Source organism: Cherax quadricarinatus, chromosome 39, assembly GCF_038502225.1.
Source record: "Cherax quadricarinatus isolate ZL_2023a chromosome 39, ASM3850222v1, whole genome shotgun sequence".
NCBI classification, from domain to species: Eukaryota; Metazoa; Arthropoda; class Malacostraca; order Decapoda; family Parastacidae; genus Cherax; species Cherax quadricarinatus.
In genome coordinates this window covers 12,101,730-12,124,565 of record NC_091330.1, presented here as the reverse complement: position 1 = coordinate 12,124,565, position 22,836 = coordinate 12,101,730, and the positions used below count along the sequence as shown (strand labels likewise).

The 22,836-nt window shown below is 38.7% G+C and overlaps 1 protein-coding gene across 7 annotated transcripts; it reads right to left on the bottom strand.

Annotated features, from left to right (window-relative positions):
- Nucleotides 1–1,335: 1,335 nt before the first annotated feature.
- Nucleotides 1,336–22,836, bottom strand: LOC128705125 (uncharacterized). Of its 7 annotated transcripts, none has more exons than XM_070092371.1 (7): nucleotides 22,740–22,834; nucleotides 18,881–19,118; nucleotides 18,573–18,710; nucleotides 18,030–18,244; nucleotides 16,464–16,778; nucleotides 15,438–15,585; nucleotides 1,336–4,600 (listed from the first exon to the last, which is right to left on the bottom strand). In XM_070092371.1, exons 3-7 carry the CDS (start codon nucleotides 18,707–18,709, stop codon nucleotides 2,350–2,352), a joined length of 3,066 nt encoding a protein of 1,021 aa, XP_069948472.1. In that variant the 5' UTR covers nucleotide 18,710; nucleotides 18,881–19,118; nucleotides 22,740–22,834; the 3' UTR covers nucleotides 1,336–2,349. The 7 variants fall into 7 exon arrangements, with proteins under 7 accessions (XP_069948472.1, XP_069948473.1, XP_069948475.1 ...); XM_070092372.1 differs by lacking the exon at nucleotides 22,740–22,834 and adding an exon at nucleotides 22,668–22,724; XM_070092374.1 differs by lacking the exon at nucleotides 22,740–22,834 and adding an exon at nucleotides 22,675–22,720.

Here is a 22,836-nt window from a genome sequence, read left to right as displayed (position 1 = left end):
TATATATACATGCAATAAGATGACAATAAACAGGTAATATCACAATATGTAATACAACCACTTCAAAAAAAAATTAATAAATTCCAAGTTGTTTCGTGATTTCTCACATTATCAGGGAACTGCCACAGTTCCTTGATAATGTGAGAAATCACGATGATGCTTTGAATCTTGGAATTTCACCAATATTTTTTCTGTGGTTAAGTGGGAACTTGGTGATGCCCGCTCTGGCTATCACTGTTGACACTTTAGAGGGTTAACTGCCCATTAGGAAATTCTTGTTTCCATGCACAGACTAGAACAAACTTTTTTAAATTATTGAGTCTATCCTAGCTAGAAAACCCCTGATTCTACCCAGACTATTTAGACATCTCATGACTTCTCTCCCTCTCCAAGATGCCACGTATACAGAAGAAATGGTTCGTGCCAACAGTTAAGTTCGTTAGTAATCCCAGCAAACACCTTAGGGTCTCTGAATTCATTGGGGTTTCCCTAATATTTATGTATACAAATGGTTACTTGCTTCTGACCTAATATTCAAGGGATAATTACTCTGCAGTCTTGGCTGCTAGGTACCTTAATGAGGGCTTATCACCTGCGAATAATCCATAGCTAAATTACCCTGTATTTCCTAAAATAATATCAGTCAACCTTGTTACTAAATTTAATGCAAAGGGTAATGCTCACGAAGGGAGCCTGGGAAGAGACGAATATCCACAGTTTGTCAGGAAGCCTCTTCATTCTTTCTCCATGGCCACCAGACAAGTACTTTGAAGACAGTGTGGGTCACTGAACTTGGAGCTAATTTGGGTTGTTATATCAACCACTGTTGTTAACAGAAGAGTGCTCCTGTGTCTAGCAAGCTCCCAGCAATCCTTGCTTGTTCCAAGAGAAGCTAGTTGCCACAATATATCTAATCTCATTACCTAATAAAACATAATATTAATGTCTAAGGATATATTATTAATTCTAATATTATTCACTAATAATTTAAACCTACCTAAATATATCATCCTTAAAACGGAATCTATCAATTTGCACACTAATCTCCGCAGTTATGTTATTGTTTTGTGTAAGGGTGCGAAGAGTCCCTCCACGACCACGACACTGTAATATTTACAAATGAAGATTGCAGTGGAGTTTTTTGTACAATAAATTCCAACAGGTTGTTTTTGAATATATATATATATATATATATATATATATATATATATATATATATATATATATATATATATATATATAATATATGTATATATATATATATATATATATATATATATATATATATATATATATATATATATATATATATATATATATATATATATATATATATATATATATATATATTTATATGCAAAATAACCACTGTCATATCACCTGTTTACATATACTATATGTAACAAACACTTAGTGATTCTAAAAATATGTAGGTCTATAAAGGTGTTCATCATTTAAACAATCCCAGTTGCTCCAACGATCTGATCCTAAGCTGCACTAAAATACTGCAGCACCATTTGTAGGCCATTAAATATTCTGATTATCAACATTGAAAGAAATGCCATAAAAGTAAGTTCTTTATCTTTCACAAATATACCAAAAATATAAAAATAATCTTCCTACATTAACTGTACCCTTCTACCTATTCACATTAACACTGTTGAGATATGGATATAGTAATAGCAATGGCCTTTCTTTTACACGTGGGTAAACACTCACACTATTACAGAACCATAATTGTTTAACCTCTCAACTGTGAGTTGTGTTTGCATGTGTATTTGTGCACTCATGCATGTGTGAATGCGTGTGCTCGTGTGTGTATGTATGCTCTCAACATGACTCAAGAAATCGTAATGACACGATTGCAAACAAACCACGCGACGCGACGGGCTGGAGTTTTGAGACTCTATGACCGCGGGTTCAATCCCGGCCGGGGGTATGGTTTATGTATGCTCGTGTGTGAGTACTCACCTATTTGTGTGTGTGTGTGTGTGACCCAACAATTAATATTTGCACTAATAACTCATTACAGTTGTGACCGGGTGTGGATTTGTGTATTGCTCATTACTTTATATTTCGTTCATGATTATAGCCATGTATAAACGTAAGAAAATTTATTTACATGATTCATTACCTTTGTACCTTGTTCAGCCCAGTCCCTGGACCCATTATGTACCACTGTAATCTGTAAACACCTTTGTAACTTGTCATGATTGTGACCAGATCTACCTGAAGTTCATTACCTTTGTACCTTGTTCAGCTATCAAACCCTGGAGTCATTATGTACCTCTGTAATCTTTTGGCCACAGCCCAGAGGATGGGTATGGGGTGCATAATGAAGATATTAAACTAACTAACGATGTTGTCAACAACAACTGTGTCCCCAAACTTGACTGTTACTGGGAGGCGTGAGGCCATGATAGTCGACATGATGATATCATGCATACTACTGTCTTCCTCCAGCTCACACAAGCTCTCTACCAGCAGCTGCACTCTTGGGTTTTTCTCTTGGTGGTCTAGGAGGAAACAAATAAAGGCTTCAGGCGTCAGGGCAATGTTGGTGATACTGAGACTTTGCAGATGTGGTAAGATAGATAAGGCATCTCTCAGTTTGTGCATAAATCTGCTGCTGTACTCTATAACCTCGCATACGAACCAATAAGCCTTTGTAATGCCCGATATCATCAAGTGTTCTAAGGAATCAGGGAAAACCAGGTCTCCTGTCACTGCATAAGAGTAAATTTTTAAACGTTTTACTCCTGGTGGGATAAATGCCAGGTTCTTGAATTCACAAGATTCTATTACAATAGTCTCAACAGTTACAGGTAAATGTGGCTTGTCAAGACTCATGCTTTGAAAGTATGCGTTTAAAAAACTGGAGGGAAAAGTAATGTATTCCAAACCAGTGCATTCTAACAGTGACAGCTTAAGTAATCCAGAAGGAAGATGAAAGTCAGCCTTTATATGACACCTGTCTAGTGATAACCACCAAAGATTTTTGGGCCATGACAGAGAGGAAGATATGGTCACATCAGTCACCCTCAGATCTGGAAGAACAGCATCACCATAGGCTTTGTTTACTAAGTTCATCGCTGCTACAGCATCCCCCTCCAGTACCTGGTGGCCACGTACTGGAATCTCTTTATCTGCATGTGGACCTTCACACAGCCGAAGGAGGAGTCTCTGTGGTTTTGCTTGTGAAAGAAACAAACGCAGCGCTTTAGTATGTCGAAGTTCCTTTGGTCGTAGCCACAGTTGACCATTAAACAAGTATTTGGCTGTTGTGCTTGAAGCTGTTGGAAGCCCAGTTGAAGTGACACTTGGGTCTCCAAACATTTCTTTGGCCAGAGCCTTAATGAGAGCAGTGTTGTAGCTACTCTCCTCTATGAGTTCCAGAAGGAAATTAATATCATAAAAGTTTACATATGCCTGGGATAGTTTTGCTATATCTTTTATCATCAGGGTATTGACGTTTTCGTCCCTGTTAAATAGAAGGCTTGCAAGAAATAAAATAATAGATTTCTTTCTATCCTCCTGGAAATCCTGAAAAAGACTTGTCAGTGTTCCAGTTCTGCTGTTCTGAAGAGTTTCTGAAATGTTGTATGCTGCAAGAAAGTTGGCATGAGAGTTATGAACAAACTGAAAAACATTGTATTCTCCTTTTTCTGTCATGTAACTATCACATTGCATGAGAGAAGAAAGTGCCTCAAATGGACGAAATTTGAGTTGCTTGGCACTTTCTATCAGTTTTTGAATATCACTGGAACTTTCACTAAGGGATGTATGGTTATTCTTGGCTTGTGTAAAGGCCACACGAGCCACAACACTCAGCCAACGCTGACCTTCTTTTGGCAATGCTCCAGCAATGATTCTTTTGCCATTGATGTGACATAGTTTTCTTAAAAGAAAATCTGTTATTTTGGCAAAAACTTTTCCTCTAGTTAAGAAACAATCATTGCCTTCCTTCATCCAAAACAAGGAAGACCAGCACAAGAGCTGTGGAATAGCTATCAGTTCCTCATATGGTGAGGCAGCATTGAAGAACTCCTTTACGTCGTCTTTACCTTGTGCTTTGAAGAGTTTAGTAGCAAAGTCAAAGGCGCTTGAGCGACTGAAGCCGTGGGCCGTCACCACCACAGGCTTCTCCTCGCACAACTTAGTAACAGACAATGTGCAATGAGGCCTCGTTGTCACCACAAAGAGGGCCTTTGAACACTTCTTCTGGAGGTCTTTGAAAGAATTCATGAAGGCCTCAAGCCTTTCATCGAAGGCATCAATCAAGAACATCACTTTATCCTGAGCTTCTGACAGCTTCTTGAGAATGGTTGAGGGTTTGCTAATGCTGTAAGTGTTTGGGAGAATTTCTTGAATTATGTCAGAGAGTGTGAAGGTTGCCGTAGAGACTGCTGTACAGTCTAGAAAAACAAGGTATTCCACCCTGGTGAGACCTGAAATGTTAGTGTGTGTGTTGGCAGCCCAGGAGGCAGCATAGTGGCGGAGGAGAGAGGTCTTGCCTGTGCCAGTCTCTCCCTGAAGTATTATCATTCTTGATGATGCAAGCTTCTCCAGCATGTTGCTACCATCCATTTCTATCGTCATCCTGTGGGTGTAGATTCAAACAGTAGTAGACACTAAAACCATACAAGTTACATGAGCAATTCAGAGCTAAAGTTTATTGATCTCTAATAGACATGTAAAGGATTGGAATTTTACAGCTTGGTCTAGAAGGAAACACAAGACCACGTAAAGCAAATATGACATTTGAGACATACTTAAGTATCCCTAAAGGGGCCTTTAAATTATTGTCTATTTTTTTCATTTTTGTTCATCTTTGAAGATGGATCTTTAAGTAATTGCCTGAATATTTTTTCATTTTCCTTTTTTCCTCCAAATTTCACTCATAACACAAGAATTCCTCATCTGGCTGGCTTCAATTTTTTAACACTAGTGTATGGTAACTAGGGCAAGAGTCATGCAACTATCGGGATGTGCAAGTGCTCAATGACCAAAGTTGCACAATCCATTCCAAGATTCCAAGAATAGGTTATATAACTTAACAGCCTCTGCTGCCTGGTTTCAAATAGTGGACCCCCAGATTTCGTAGTCATTGGATTTCGTAATATTCGGAAACAGTAATTTTTTTTGTCAAAATACTGGCTCGGTGATCGTCATGGAGCTCAGTAATAGTCATTTGTCCCGAACCCATACCCACAGCAACAGCAAACCGACACTCAGTGTACCATTGTTTATCAGCCAGTGAGCACGATCCCACATGTTCATATGATACATTTCATATTATTCCATTCTTTTTAGTGCTAGTAACTGCTAAATAAGCTACCATGGGCCCCAAGGAAGTTTTCTAGTGCCTGCCAGCCTTTGGTAAAGGGCTGATTCTGCGATATGTACGATACTAAAGCAGCAGGAGTTGATAAAGGCTATAGCACCAGCCAGCGATAAAGTGTAGCATTAACAGTGTAGCAAGTAAGTTAAGCGATTAATTGATAGAAAAAGGACAGCACGAAACTGACTCCTCCAATGTTGTTGGAGTTATGTAGGGCGACTGACAACACCGCCATCTCTGCTGCCGCCAAGGCTTATCTTTCAGTGGCCCTTATACACCCAACAACATCAACCCATCATCACTCGCCACCTACATAATGACATATTTTATTAATTTTAGAGTATATATTCTGTTTTTATGCTATTAATATTGTTTATTATGTCATATTAGACGAACTCTGCTAGATAAATAAGCCGTAGAGTTGATATTAGTGTCATATTACAGGACTATCTTGTCCTGCCTCCCCGTCCCCTCAAGGAAGGTTCCTTGATGTTGGTGAGGGGCTCTTGATTTAGGGAATTGGATCTGTGCTCCAGTTCCCCGAATTAAGCCTGAATGCCTTCCACATCCCCCCCAGGCGCTGTATAATCCTCCGGGTTTAGCGCTTCCCCCTTGATTATAATAATAATAATTGTCCTGCCTCCCAACACTCCCCTGCCTCTGCCACAGTTCCTAACATATACCAGAAACAAACCTCTCTGGAACACTTTTAGAGCAACAGGGGTCCAGTGACTCTCAAGCTGGTCCTAGTGGCACTAAAAAATAAAGAAGGGAAGTAACCCCAGAAAAGGACTTGGTACCTGAAGTCTTTATGGAAGGGGATTCCCCTTCCAAACAACAGTAACTCTTCCTTCCTCTCCCCTTCTCCCGTCTTCCATACATCAACAAGTCTTCAACAAAGGTAAGTGTCATTTTATTATTGTTTTATTCTGTATGTCTCACTATTTTCTATGTAAAAAAATTTTTTTTTTTTTAATACTTTTGGGTGTCTGGAATGGATTAATTGGATTTACATTATTTCTTATGTGGGAAAATGAATTCGGAAATTGTCAGACTCGGGTTTAGTCACTCTCTGAGGAATGGATTGATTACGATAATGGGGGGTCCACTGTACTTAACTTTGATGACAGCAGAGTGAAACTGAAATACATAGGTGCACGTCTGCCACTTTTACCTGGAGTTTACCTGGAGTTTATGTGTTAAACAGTGCGACATTTGAGTCTGTCTCTTATGAATGGCTTCAGTATTTAATAGTAGTAGTAGTAGTAGTAGTAGTAGTAGTAGTAGTAGTAGTAGTAGTAGTAGTAGTAGTAGTAGTAGTAGTAATAATAATAATAATAATAATAATAATCTTTATTTCTATAAGTACATGTACAAGGTATACAGACCTAGCTGACATCAATGACATATTACTATACCTGGAGAGAGTTTCGGGGTTCAAGGCCCCTGTGGCCTGGTCTGTGACCAGGCTATGTTGTGGATCAGAGCCTAATCAACCAGGCTATTGCTGCTGGCTGCATGCAAATTAGAGTGCGAACCACAGCTTGGTGGGTTAGGTACTGATTTTTAAGTGCCTGCACAGCGCCTTCTTGAAGACAGCCAGGGGTCTATTGGTAATTACTCTTATGTATGCTGAAAGGTAGTGGAACAGTCTTGGTCCCCTGACACTTGCTGTGTTTTCTCAGCATACTCGTGGCGCCCTTGCTCTTCTTGGGAGAGATGTTGCATCGCCTGCCGAGTCTTTTTGCTTTTGTAGTGAGTGATTTTCATATGTAGAATTTGGACTAGTCCCTTTAGGATTTTCCAAGTATATATCATTATGTACCTTTCTTGCCTGAAATCCAGGGAATACAAATCAAGGGACTTCAACTGTTCTCAGTAATTTAGATGCTTTATCATACTTATACATGCCATGAAAGTTATCTGTACATTCTCCAGGTCTATAATTTTGTCTGAAAGGGACCCTTAGTGTACAATATTTCAACCTAGAGAAAACAATCGATTTGAAGAAAATCGTCATGGGCTTGGCATCCCTAGTTTTGAAGGCTCTCATTATCCATCCTATCATTTTCCTAGATGTGACAGAGACATTGTTGTGATCTTTGAAAGTATGATCCTCTGACATTATCACTCCTAGATCTTCACATTAGTTTAAAGCTCTATTGTGCGGTTGGAATTTGTTTTATATTCAAATTCAGTTTTAGTTTCCTCGAGTTTTCCATATCGGAGTAATTGAAATTTGTCTTCACTAAATTTCATATTGTTTTCTGAGGCCCATTTAAAGATTTGGTTGATGTCTGCTTGGAGACTTGCAGTGTCTTCGATGGATGACGATGTCATGCAAATTCGGGTATCATCAGTGCTGAGGCTTACATTTCCGTCTATGTCAGATGTGAAGATGAGGAACAGGATGGGAGCGAGTACTGTGCCTTGTGGAACAGAGCTTTTCACTGTATCTGCCTTAGACTTTACTCTTTTTACTATTACTCTTTGTGTTCTGTTTGTTAGTAAGTTATAGATCCATCTACCAACTTTTCCTGTTATTCCTTTATCACACAGTTTGTGTGCTGTTACACCATGATTGCACTTGTCAAAGGCTTTAGCAAAGTCTGTGTATACTACATCCGCATTGAGTTTGTCCTCCATAGCATCCAAGATTATGTCATAGTGGTCCAGTAGTTGGGATAGGTAGGAGTGACCAGGTCTAAACCCATGCTGCCCAGGGTTGTGTAACTGATGAGTATTTAAGTGGTTAGTAATCTTGCTTCTTAGAACCATTTCAAAGATTATTATGATGTGGGACATTAGTGCTAATGGGCTGTAATTCTTTTCAATTACTTTACTGCCACCTTTGTGGAGTGGGGCTATGTCTATTATATTTACTGACTGGGATGACACCTGTGTCCATGCTCCCTCTCCACAGAATGCTAAAGGCACATGAAAGGGGCATCTTGCAGTTCTTGATGAACACGAAGTTCCACAAGTCTGGGCTTGGGGCAGATTGCATGGGCATGTCATTTATTGCTTTTTTGCAGCATTTTGAGCAAATTAGATCAGTTTTGTCCCAGGATGCGATCTATACAAATCAACTAACACCCTGGTATACATTTTATTGATGGCTGACAACTGGACAGCAGGTATTTTAAGGAAACATGTCCTAATGTTTTCCAGCTGTATTGGGGATCGACCAGTGGAGCTCAGTGTGTGAACTGAGTGCGCTAGTGATCGAGCTATGAGATGATGCACATTATGACCAGGATAGTACCCATTAAACTTTGTATGCAAGCGAATTTATCATTATACTAAAACACAGGTAGGCCTCACTTTACAGTGTTTCACTTTACAGTGTTTCACTTTACAGTGTTTCACTTTACAGTGTTTCACTTTACAGTGTTTCACTTTACAGTGTTTCACTTTACAGTGTTTCACTTTACAGTGTTTCACTTTACAGTGTTTCACTTTACAGTGTTTCACTTTACAGTGTTTCACTTTACAGTGTTTCACTTTACAATGTTTCACTTTACAGTGTTTCACTTTACAGTGTTTCACTTTACAGTGTTTTACTTTACAGTGTTTCACTTTACAGTGTTTCGAATGCATTGGTCTTTATTTATACCCATTCTTCATTTATTCAGACTTCCTACAATATATTCACTGCTACTATAAGCTAAGGATGGAAGTAGTTTAAGGTAAGTAATGTGTGTACTGTATATGCATTTTGTAGGCCTAACTCTATTGTCCACTTAATATATAATATTATTATTATTATTTTTTTTTTTTTTTTTTTTTTTTTTTTTTTTTTTTTTTTTTTTTTTTTTTTTTTTTTTTTTTTTTTTTTTTTTTTTTTTTTTTTTTTTATTATCACACCGGCCGATTCCCACCAAGGCAGGGTGGCCCGAAAAAGAAAAACTTTCACCATCATTCACTCCATCACTGTCTTGCCAGAAGGGTGCTTTACACTACAGTTTTTAAACTGCAACATTAACACCCCTCCTTCAGAGTGCAGGCACTGTACTTCCCATCTCCAGGACTCAAGTCCGGCCTGCCGGTTTCCCTGAATCCCTTCATAAATGTTACTTTGCTCACACTCCAACAGCACGTCAAGTATTAAAAACCATTTGTCTCCATTCACTCCTATCAAACACGCTCACGCATGCCTGCTGGAAGTCCAAGCCCCTCGCACACAAAACCTCCTTTACCCCCTCCCTCCAACCCTTCCTAGGCCGACCCCTACCCCGCCTTCCTTCCACTACAGACTGATACACTCTTGAAGTCATTCTGTTTCGCTCCATTCTCTCTACATGTCCGAACCACCTCAACAACCCTTCCTCAGCCCTCTGGACAACAGTTTTGGTAATCCCGCACCTCCTCCTAACTTCCAAACTACGAATTCTCTGCATTATATTCACACCACACATTGCCCTCAGACATGACATCTCCACTGCCTCCAGCCTTCTCCTCGCTGCAACATTCATCACCCACGCTTCACACCCATATAAGAGCGTTGGTAAAACTATACTCTCATACATTCCCCTCTTTGCCTCCAAGGACAAAGTTCTTTGTCTCCACAGACTCCTAAGTGCACCACTCACTCTTTTTCCCTCATCAATTCTATGATTCACCTCATCTTTCATAGACCCATCCGCTGACACGTCCACTCCCAAATATCTGAATACGTTCACCTCCTCCATACTCTCTCCCTCCAATCTGATATTCAATCTTTCATCACCTAATCTTTTTGTTATCCTCATAACCTTACTCTTTCCTGTATTCACCTTTAATTTTCTTCTTTTGCACACCCTACCAAATTCATCCACCAATCTCTGCAACTTCTCTTCAGAATCTCCCAAGAGCACAGTGTCATCAGCAAAGAGCAGCTGTGACAACTCCCACTTTGTGTGTGATTCTTTATCTTTTAACTCCACGCCTCTTGCCAAGACCCTCGCATTTACTTCTCTTACAACCCCATCTATAAATATATTAAACAACCACGGTGACATCACACATCCTTGTCTAAGGCCTACTTTTACTGGGAAAAAATTCCCCTCTTTCCTACATACTCTAACTTGAGCCTCACTATCCTCGTAAAAACTCTTCACTGCTTTCAGTAACCTACCTCCTACACCATACACTTGCAACATCTGCCACATTGCCCCCCTATCCACCCTGTCATACGCCTTTTCCAAATCCATAAATGCCACAAAGACCTCTTTAGCCTTATCTAAATACTGTTCACTTATATGTTTCACTGTAAACACCTGGTCAACACACCCCCTACCTTTCCTAAAGCCTCCTTGTTCATCTGCTATCCTATTCTCCGTCTTACTCTTAATTCTTTCAATTATAACTCTACCATACACTTTACCAGGTACACTCAACAGACTTATCCCCCTATAATTTTTGCACTCTCTTTTATCCCCTTTGCCTTTATACAAAGGAACTATGCATGCTCTCTGCCAATCCCTAGGTACCTTACCCTCTTCCATACATTTATTAAATAATTGCACCAACCACTCCAAAACTATATCCCCACCTGCTTTTAACATTTCTATCTTTATCCCATCAATCCCGGCTGCCTTACCCCCTTTCATTTTACCTACTGCCTCACGAACTTCCCCCACACTCACAACTGACTCTTCCTCACTCCTACAAGATGTTATTCCTCCTTGCCCTATACACGAAATCACAGCTTCCCTATCTTCATCAACATTTAACAATTCCTCAAAATATTCCTTCCATCTTCCCAATACCTCTAACTCTCCATTTAATAACTCTCCTCTCCTATTTTTAACTGACAAATCCATTTGTTCTCTAGGCTTTCTTAACTTGTTAATCTCACTCCAAAACTTTTTCTTATTTTCAACAAAATTTGTTGATAACATCTCACCCACTCTCTCATTTGCTCTCTTTTTACATTGCTTCACCACTCTCTTAACTTCTCTCTTTTTCTCCATATACTCTTCCCTCCTTGCATCACTTCTACTTTGTAAAAACTTCTCATATGCTAACTTTTTCTCCCTTACTACTCTCTTTACATCATCATTCCACCAATCGCTCCTCTTCCCTCCTGCACCCACTTTCCTGTAACCACAAACTTCTGCTGAACACTCTAACACTACATTTTTAAACCTACCCCATACCTCTTCGACCCCATTGCCTATGCTCTCATTAGCCCATCTATCCTCCAATAGCTGTTTATATCTTACCCTAACTGCCTCCTCTTTTAGTTTATAAACCTTTACCTCTCTCTTCCCTGATGCTTCTATTCTCCTTGTATCCCATCTACCTTTTACTCTCAGTGTAGCTACAACTAGAAAGTGATCTGATATATCTGTGGCCCCTCTATAAACATGTACATCCTGAAGTCTACTCAACAGTCTTTTATCTACCAATACATAATCCAACAAACTACTGTCATTTCGCCCTACATCATATCGTGTATACTTATTTATCCTCTTTTTCTTAAAATATGTATTACCTATAACTAAACCCCTTTCTATACAAAGTTCAATCAAAGGGCTCCCATTATCATTTACACCTGGCACCCCAAACTTACCTACCACACCCTCTCTAAAAGTTTCTCCTACTTTAGCATTCAAGTCCCCTACCACAATTACTCTCTCACTTGGTTCAAAGGCTCCTATACATTCACTTAACATCTCCCAAAATCTCTCTCTCTCCTCTGCATTCCTCTCTTCTCCAGGTGCATACACGCTTATTATGACCCACTTCTCGCATCCAACCTTTACTTTAATCCACATAATTCTTGAATTTACACATTCATATTCTCTTTTCTCCTTCCATAACTGATCATTTAACATTACTGCTACCCCTTCCTTTGCTCTAACTCTCTCAGATACTCCAGATTTAATCCCATTTATTTCCCCCCACTGAAACTCTCCTACCCCCTTCAGCTTTGTTTCGCTTAGGGCCAGGACATCCAACTTCTTTTCATTCATAACATCAGCAATCATCTGTTTCTTGTCATCCGCACTACATCCACGCACATTTAAGCAACCCAGTTTTATAAAGTTTTTCTTCTTCTCTTTTTTAGTAATTGTATACAGGAGAAGGGGTTACTAGCCCATTGCTCCCGGCATTTTAGTCGCCTCATACGACACGCATGGCTTACGGAGGAAAGATTCTTTTCCACTTCCCCATGGACAATAGAAGAAATAAAAAGAACAAGAGCTATTTAGAAAAAGGAGAAAAACCTAGATGTATGTATATATATATATATGCATGTGCGTGTCTATGAAGTGTGACCAAAGTGTAAGTAGGAGTAGCAAGATATCCCTGTTATCTTAGCGTGTTTATGAGACAGAAAAAGAAACCAGCAATCCTACCATCATGCAAAACAGTTACAGGTTTTTGTTTCACAGTCATCTGGCAGGACGGTAGTACTTCCCTGGGTGGTTGCTGTCTACCAACCTACTACCTAATAGTGTAAACATATTATCAAGCTTTTATATGCATTTGAAAGTGAGAAAAGACTATGATTCAATTTACAGTGATTTTTACTTAACAGCAGCAGCCCAGAACCTAACCTGCTGTATAAGCAGGACCCACCTGGAGTTAAATTTTTTTTGGAATTGTTAGCCTCCATGCTATAATTTGAGAATGCCTCTTTCAGTGAACTTCAACCCTGGTGTGTTTTCCAGCAAAAGTTCCAATTTGCCAATTTGATTAAACAGTGATACTGATTTCCATTCACTAAAGCATATGCCTCTTCTGAATTCAAAATATTCACGCTGATATTTTTAAGAAGTATGATGCCCTATAAGTTTGGAATATGTAGCTGCAGATTATAAAATTTACTGAAATTGTAAAAAAAAATGCAATTGCTGGATAATAATAACTTGAATCACCATATTATACTTTTCTCCAGTGAACTTTAGCTAATTATGGATAAACAAATTATCCAACATAAAAAAATAGCAAACAATGAGAGTCCACAAAAGAATAAATAAGTAACTTTGACTCTTTTTTTGGGTAATCCTTGATCATTTACACTATGTATGATAATTGTACTTATGTGTACCTGTCCCTAAATAAACTCACCCATCATTAAGAACTGTGAATCTGGTGCTGGTGTAAGTAAACTCACCCATCATTAAGAACTGTGAATCTGGTGCTGGTGTAAGTAAACTCACCCATCATAAAGAACTGTGAATCTGGTGCTGGTGTAAGTAAACTCACCCATCATAAAGAACTGTGAATCTGGTGCTGGTGTAAGTAAACTCACCCATCATAAAGAACTATGAATCTGGTGCTGGTGTAAGTAAACTCACCCATCATAAAGAACTGTGAATCTGTTGCTGGTGTAAGTAAACTCACCCATCATAAAGAACTGTGAATCTGGTGCTGGTGTAAGTAAACTCACCCATCATAAAGAACTATGAATCTGGTGCTGGTGTAAGTAAACTCACCCATCATTAAGAACTGTGAGTCTGGTGCTGGTGTAAGTAAACTCACTCTCCACTGAATGCTAAAGGCACATGAAAGGGGCATCTTGCAGTTCTTGATGAACACGAAGTTCCACAAGTCTGGGCTTGGGGCAGATTGCATGGGCATGTCATTTATTGCTTTTTTGCAGCATTTTGAGCAAATTAGATCAGTTTTGTCCCAGGATGCGATCTATACAAATCAACTAACACCCTGGTATACATTTTATTGATGGCTGACAACTGGACAGCAGGTATTTTAAGGAAACATGTCCTAATGTTTTCCAGCTGTATTGGGGATCGACCAGTGGAGCTCAGTGTGTGAACTGAGTGCGCTAGTGATCGAGCTATGAGATGATGCACATTATGACCAGGATAGTACCCATTAAACTTTGTATGCAAGCGAATTTATCATTATACTAAAACACAGGTAGGCCTCACTTTACAGTGTTTCACTTTACAGTGTTTCACTTTACAGTGTTTCACTACAGTGTTTCACTTTACAATATTTCACTTTACAGTGTTTCACTTTACAGTGTTTCACTTTACAGTGTTTCACTTTACAGTGTTTCACTTTACAGTGTTTCACTTTACAGTGTTTCACTTTACAGTGTTTCGAATGCATTGGTCTTTATTTATACCCATTCTTCATTTATTCAGACTTCCTACAATATATTCACTGCTACTATAAGCTAAGGATGGAAGTAGTTTAAGGTAAGTAATGTGTGTACTGTATATGCATTTTGTAGGCCTAACTCTATTGTCCACTTAATATATAATAGTGTAAACATATTATCAAACTTTTATATGCATTTGAAAGTGAGAAAAGACTATGATTCAATTTACAGTGATTTTTACTTAACAGCAGCAGCCCAGAACCTAACCTGCTGTATAAGCAGGGCCCACCTGGAGTTAATTTTTTTTGGAATTGTTAGCCTCCATGCTATAATTTGAGAATGCCTCTTTCAGTGAACTTCAACCCTGGTGTGTTTTCCAGCAAAAGTTCCAATTTGCCAATTTGATTAAACAGTGATACTGATTTCCATTCACTAAAGCATATGCCTCTTCTGAATTCAAAATATTCACGCTGATATTTTTAAGAAGTATGATGCCCTATAAGTTTGGAATATGTAGCTGCAGATTATAAAATTTACTGAAATTGTGAAAAAAAATGCAATTGCTGGATAATAATAACTTGAATCACCATATTATACTTTTCTCCAGTGAACTTTAGCTAATTATGGATAAACAAATTATCCAACATAAAAAAATAGCAAACAATGAGAGTCCACAAAAGAATAAATAAGTAACTTTGACTCTTTTTTGGGTAATCCTTGATCATTTACACTATGTATGATAATTGTACTTATGTGTACCTGTCCCTAAATAAACTCACCCATCATTAAGAACTGTGAATCAGGTGCTGGTGTAAGTAAACTCACCCATCATTAAGTGTAAGTAAACTCACCCATCATTAAGAACTGTGAATCTGGTGCTGGTGTAAGTAAACTCACCCATCATTAAGAACTGTGAATCTGGTGCTGGTGTAAGTAAACTCACCCATCATTAAGAACTGTGAATCTGGTGCTGGTGTAAGTAAACTCACCCATCATTAAGAACTGTGAATCTGGTGCTGGTGTAAGTAAACTCACCCATCATTAAGAACTGTGAATCTGGTGCTGGTGTAAGTCTTGCTGACGTGGTGGTGGAAGTCATAGTCCTTGCCGGCCCATAAGAGAGGCATCAGTGTTGTCTTGCGGTTATTCCTGTAGGTTTCCAGAAGCTCATTCCGGATCTTTTCTGAAGGGAGTGAAAATTCTCCATATGTGATCACTTTTACAGATCATTACTTATGGTTACAATTAATTTAACTAACATTTCTACTTCTATTATTTTTTTAAATTATTTTAAACTTACATATGAATACACATATGTAGTTTAATTTTTACATTGACTGTATATGACACTTCATTTCCTACAGTATTTTCAGATGATGGATTTCTGTGTATTTGAAGGAGCAGTGAATGCTGAGACAAGAGCAACTGAGAGACTAAGCTTCTCTTGCAACGACAAAGCTTCTCTTGCAACGACAAAGCTTCTCTTGCAACGACAAAGCTTCTCTTGCAACGACAAAGCTTCTCTTGCAACGACAAAGCTTCTCTTGCAACGACAAAGCTTCTCTTGCAACGACAGAATGCTTCTCTTGCAACGACAAAGCTTCTCTTGCAACTTTGAGACTGAAACAGCTGCATTATTTAGAGCTAGAATACAGTATGAGACTAATTTTTTCTTTATACATTGCTTAATGGTATTACCCAAGAACAGTGCCAGCTGGAAAAACTCATTGTTTACTTAGAAACGTCAGGGAAAGTACTTCTGTCTTGCTTGTGTATTCTTATTAATCTTATTGGTGAGCTTGGCTTATATTATTTACTTTGTATTAAGCTCTAAATCAGTGTGGGGTCATTTTGGTCAATCAGCACAAAACACTGTGAAGGCTCGATCCTCCTTCCACTAATCACAAGGTATACCTGCTATCTAACTGTTCTCAGAATGCTGTTTACGTATATGAGAAAAAAGAAAAATTTGGCAAATAACCCTTTTTGATTTTGATAATAAACTCTGCTCTGTTATATGCTTCTGTAATTTTGGGATTGTACTGACTGAGAGGCACTCACTTTGTAGGTACATCACGGATGAGTGAATAATGTCTTTCAGTTGTTGCATGATTTTGGGCTGATGTTTGGTAAGGCCACCCAGGTGGAGGACGTTTCTTACAGCCTCAACCAGCTGCATCCAGGTGGTCTCTAGATCATCTTTAGAGCAGGTCGTTTGTGTCCAGTGAGCATCCTCATTCCGTAGATCACGCAGCTTCTGAATATTCCCTATAAATGTGATGCCTTTATAGGTAACAAAAATTAGTCCTCTAGAGGTGGTGGTCAGACCTAGAGCTGCCCACATGCTCAGCTTCAATACAGAGTCAGAGGTTGGTCCTAAGAGATGAGTTGAGAGAAGATAAGCACTAATGAGAATACTGGAATGAAGACCCCAGCTATGTATCCCTGACTGTAGTTAACTGCTACACTATACAGCCTTGCTATGCCTCGTTATACAGTTTGTCCCCTCAAGGAAGGTTCCTTGATGTTGGTGAGGGGCTCTTGATTTAGGGAATTGGATCTGTGCTCCAGTTCCCCGAATTAAGCCTGAATGCCTTCCACATCCCCCCCCCCCCAGGCGCTGTATAATCCTCCGGGTTTTGCGCTTCCCCTTGATTATAATAACAATAATATCCAGTTTGTGACATCATGACTGCCAGACTGCAATCATCCTTGGACCATTAACCAGTGTGTCTAGTTAATGGTCCAAATCAGACCGAGCCAAGTCAAACCAACATGTCATCATAAGTTTTAGTCTCCTAAGTGTGGGTTATTTACGCAATTATCCAGTCCTGACCATAGAGATGAAATCACAGGATCCCCATCAGAGGGTCTTAACAGTACCCCCAATTGTACATCACTGATCCTCTTCCAGCAGCCAATGATAAAACCCTGTGTCTCATTTTTCTTAACAAATATTCTGATCACATGAGGTGGATTCCGATCACAGCCAAGAGTGGCCAGATACAATATGCAAAAAGGAACTATTGCAAGTATTAAAAAAAAATTCAATACAGAACAGATGAGACTCATGCAGACACAAGAACTTGCAACATAAAGTAATCAAAGAAACTTTTATAACCGTTAAAACCTTCCCACCAATATAGATGAGATAAGATCCTTACAATTGGATTAATCTTAGTACACTGTACAATTACTGTGAATGCATTTTATACACCGTATTTTCTGGTATATAAGACGCACGACAAGTATCATAACGATAAATCGGTAATTGTATGCAAGGGCTAATTACTCTTACTGTAGGATAAAGCGTAACTAAAGGACTACCCTTCGCCTTAAGTCTGACCTTGAGCATATGGCACAAGGTGATTTTCCAAGTTTTTTTGTGGGAACAAAAGGCGCGCCTTATATTCTGAAAAATACAGTAATCATGGGAGGTAATGAGGTGTGATTCAGAATAGGGTAACTTCAGTTCCTCAGATAAAGAGCCCTTTGTAAGCATTCCTTCTTGTCCCTCCATCCTACCCTGAAGGGTTCTATGAAAGAAACTGAACTTATCTTTTAATCTGCCAGATGACACACTTGCAAAACATACTCACACAGCCCAACTATATTTTAACTGCTCACCTTCTAAACTAAAGGGATTTTTCCACATCTTATCATTGGTTGACAGCCCACATCCATAACGCAGCAAAATGCCAAGGGCTGACACGTCCAGCTTGTCCACAATGTTCTCCTTGATCCTCTCACTCATTTGGGGATTACGCTTGAGCAGTGTACGAGCCCAGCCGTGAGCGTTGAGTACATCATAAGGCCGTGTGTTAGGGTGTGCCATGGGGAATCTTTGTTATATGGATAATCAAGGTTAATATACTGCAGTAAAAGCATGCTGACCTATTTCGGTACAAAATAATATGTTCTAATAATAAAAATACTATTAACATTTTTTATGTAATAATACTGCATATTACAACTGAAGCGCCCTCCGTCAATTAATTCCTGCCTCCCCTTCCCTCCTTCCAAAGGGAAAACAGTTTACAACATGAAAACTTTCACAATATCCCCAAGTACATGATAGCTTTCACAATAACCCTACGGCATGAAAGCTCTCACATACCCCTTAGTGCATGGTAGCTCTCACACTATCCCCAAGTGCATGACAGTTATCACCTTTCACGATAGAGGAGCGCCAGCGCATCTCTAACTGAGGTCTTGAGAGCCTGGCTGATACACTGACGCAGGTTAATTGCGTCCTTGTTCTGCTCCTCCTCCTCACATTCCATACCACCTGTAGCTCCTTCCTCCATTCTGTTTTACACGAAAGGTCATCAGAAACATGTATGACATGAAATATAAATAAGTGAAAGTCGTATAACAAAAAATAAATTGTAATAAATATTTATACATATTGTTGTGTCTCTTAGCAATGATACACAAAAAATGGAGAGGTTGATTAAATAGTTTTGTGGGAGACATACCTGGGATAATTTGAAATGTTGGCAAAGGTGATGGACTAGAAGTTAAAGGAATCTACTGTGCAGATGATCTTAAGCCTGAAGAGGTTCTGAAGTTTCAAGGGAAGTGGCACTAGTACTGAACCTTGTTAAGCACTCTGCAGTGACAGAATGCCACTTCCTATTACATCTGCACTTCAGCCTGGATGAGATGCAGTTTAAGTGAAATTGATTTCAGGCCAAGAAAACTAATGTCAAGAACCTGGAAGAGGAAATTGCCACCCATTATCAGATTTTCTTGAGGATAATTGAAAATTCTGTAGAACAATGTAACACTGTCAGCAAACTGTTGCACGACAACTGACACACCCGCGGGGGCGTTGACCCCCGGAACTCTCTCCAGGTAAACTCCAGGTAAACACTACTGGATAGTGCCAAGTGACACTGCCTCCTAGAAAATGCCTTCTTCCATGGCCATCAGATCCAGCCAAAATTGATACCTCTCAAAGGTTCCTTAGGCAATTCATATTCACCTTGTATGTGATTTGTATGCAGATTTGAAAACTGGAACTAGATGCAAGCAAGACACATACGAAGTAACCAGGACATTTTCTTCATAAAATGTCCTAGTCATTGCGAATTTGTTTCATACAAACTTGTCGGTGTTAATCACTATTTGCAACATCACTTGCCTGCAACTCACTACACACTGTATTACCAAAAGTGCTGCAGCTGATGAAGAACATTAAGTCACAATACCGTGAATGGAACAGTTCATGACAAGCCAACATTCAGGAGAGGAACCCAAGTGCATGCTTTCGTGTTTTTGATGTGTTGTGGATGAATTTTAAATTTGGTTATCTGTTTAATATAAGTTTTACTGGGTTTATACCGAAACGTCGTCGTTATCTCTGCTGTCATATGTACGAGTTATTTGTATATTGTTCCAGTCACGGTAATGTGCTCTTTTGTTCTTGAATGTATTATCAGTGTGTAGTGTTTGTACACGCTGAAGGAAACCTCCCAGGCTGGTTCATATAGTGAAGTAGAAGAAATTATTGTTGTATATGCTCTCACTACGGGATTTCCTCTGATAAGAGGATAAATAGATTCACTGTACCTCTTCTGTTTCAGAACTACGCACTGTACCACATCTGTTTTATCACCATACAATATATCATTTTCATATTAGTACCACACACTGTGCACCTTCCATTGAAATGCTCAGAGTTAAAAATGTACAAACGTTTAAGTACCACACACTGTAGTTTAACTCACTGTAGTTTAAGTAACACACTATAGTTTTAGTAACAAACACTGTAGTTTAAGTAACACACTATAGTTTAAGTAACAAACACTGTAGTTTAAGTAACACACTATAGTTTAAGTAACAAACACTGTAGTTTAAGTAACACACTGTAGTTTAAGTAACACACTGTAGTTTAAGTAACAAACACTGTAGTTTAAGTAACACACTGTAATTTAAGTACCACACACTGTAGTTTAACTCACTGTAGTTTAAGTACCACACACTGTAGTTTAACTCACTGTAGTTTAAGTACCACACTGTAGTTTAACTCACTGTAGTTTAAGTACCACACACTGTAGTTTAACTCACTGTAATTTAAGTACCACACACTGTAGTTTAACTCACTGTAGTTTAAGTAACACACTGTAGTTTAAGTAACACACTATAGTTTAAGTAACAAACACTGTAGTTTAAGTAACACACTGTAGTTTAAGTACCACACACTGTAGTTTAAGTAACGCACTGTAGTTTAAGTAACAAACGCTGTAGTTTAAATAACACGCACTAGTTTAAGTAACAAACACTGTAGCTTAAGTAACAAACATTGTAGTCTAAGCAACAAACACTGTAGTTTAAGTACCACACACTAGCTTAAATAACATTGTAATTTAAGTACCACACACTAGTTTAAGTACCATACACTGTAGTTTAAGTAACAAACATTGCAGTTTAAACAACAAACACTGTAGTTTAAGTGCCACACACTGTAATTTAAGTAACACACTGTAGTTTAAGTACCACACACTGTAGTTTAAGTAACAAACACTAGTTTAAGTACCACACACTGTAGTTTAAGTACCACACACTGTAGTTTAAGTAACACACTAGTTTAAGTACCACACGCTGTAGTTTAAGTAACAAACACTAGTTTAAGTACCACACACTGTAGTTTAAATACCACACACTGTAGTTTAAGTAACACACGCTGTAGTTTAAGTAACAAACACTAGTTTAAGTACCACACACTGTAGTTTAAGTAACAAACACTAGTTTAAGTACCACACACTGTAGTTTAAATACCACACACTGTAGTTTAAGTAACACACGCTGTAGTTTAAGTAACAAACACTAGTTTAAGTACCACACACTGTAGTTTAAGTAACACACACTGTAGTTTAAGTAACACACACTGTAGTTTAAGTAACAAACACTAGTTTAAGTACCACACACTGTAGTTTAAATACCACACACTGTAGTTTAAGTAACACACGCTGTAGTTTAAGTAACAAACACTAGTTTAAGTACCACACACTGTAGTTTAAGTACCACACACTGTAGTTTAAATAACAAACACTAGTTTAAGTACCACACACTGTAGTTTAAGTACCACACACTGTAGTTTAAATAACAAACACTAGTTTAAGTACCACACACTGTAGTTTAAGTACCACACACTGTAGTTTAAATAACAAACACTAGTTTAAGTACCACACACTGTAGTTTAAGTACCACACACTGTAGTTTAAGTACCACACACTGTAGTTTAAATAACAAACACTAGTTTAAGTACCACACACTGTAGTTTAAGTACCACACACTGTAGTTTAAATAACAAACACTAGTTTAAGTACCACACACTGTAGTTTAAGTACCACACACTGTAGTTTAAATAACAAACACTAGTTTAAGTACCACACACTGTAGTTTAAGTACCACACACTGTAGTTTAAGTACCACACACTGTAGTTTAAATAACAAACACTAGTTTAAGTACCACACACTGTAGTTTAAGTACCACACACTGTAGTTTAAGTACCACACACTGTAGTTTAAATAACAAACACTAGTTTAAGTACCACACACTGTAGTTGAAATATTATTTCCATTTAAGTATGTTCACTCACTGTATTATATCTCATCACTCGCTACTGCACAGTTTTGCAACACCAAGGCTTCACTGTCACACCGCTACGTACCGGTAGTTTCAGCCCACACACGTAATTTAGTTTCAAAAGGTTACGTAAAACTAATATTTGAGTACCACGTACAATATTACCGTTTTAGTATTGCATGTATCATTACCGTTTAATACCACACATGTCACTAGTTTCAGTATCACACACGTCACTAATCACTACCATTTCAGTATCACACACGTCATGTGCCAGTATCACACACAATACGTATTAATACCGTGTCAGTATCACACACCACGTATCAATACCGTGTCAGTATCACACACCACGTATCAATACCGTGTCAGTACCACACACCACGTACCACTACAGTTTCAGTATGACACACACGTATCAATACCGTGTCAGTATCATACACAACACGTATCAATACCGTGTCAGTATCACACACAACACGTATCAATACCGTGTCAGTATCACACACAACACGTATCAATACCGTGCCAGTATCACACACAACACGTATCAATACCGTGCCAGTATCACACACAACACGTATCAATACCGTGTCAGTATCACACACAACACTACCGTTTAAGAAAGCTACACCCTTCAAAATCGCTTAACAGGTCGAGAGAGCACCAACACCTCACTGTGATATTAACTTCACACTGCGGCAGCAGCAGCGGCGGATCGACGCCACTAACACTATACTCACCAGGTCCAGTACACGTCCAGCCAACTCAAGGCCAGCCCCAGCCACCACCCACAAGTTTCTCTAGCCTTTCACCACTTCACCCTGCCCCTGCTGTCAC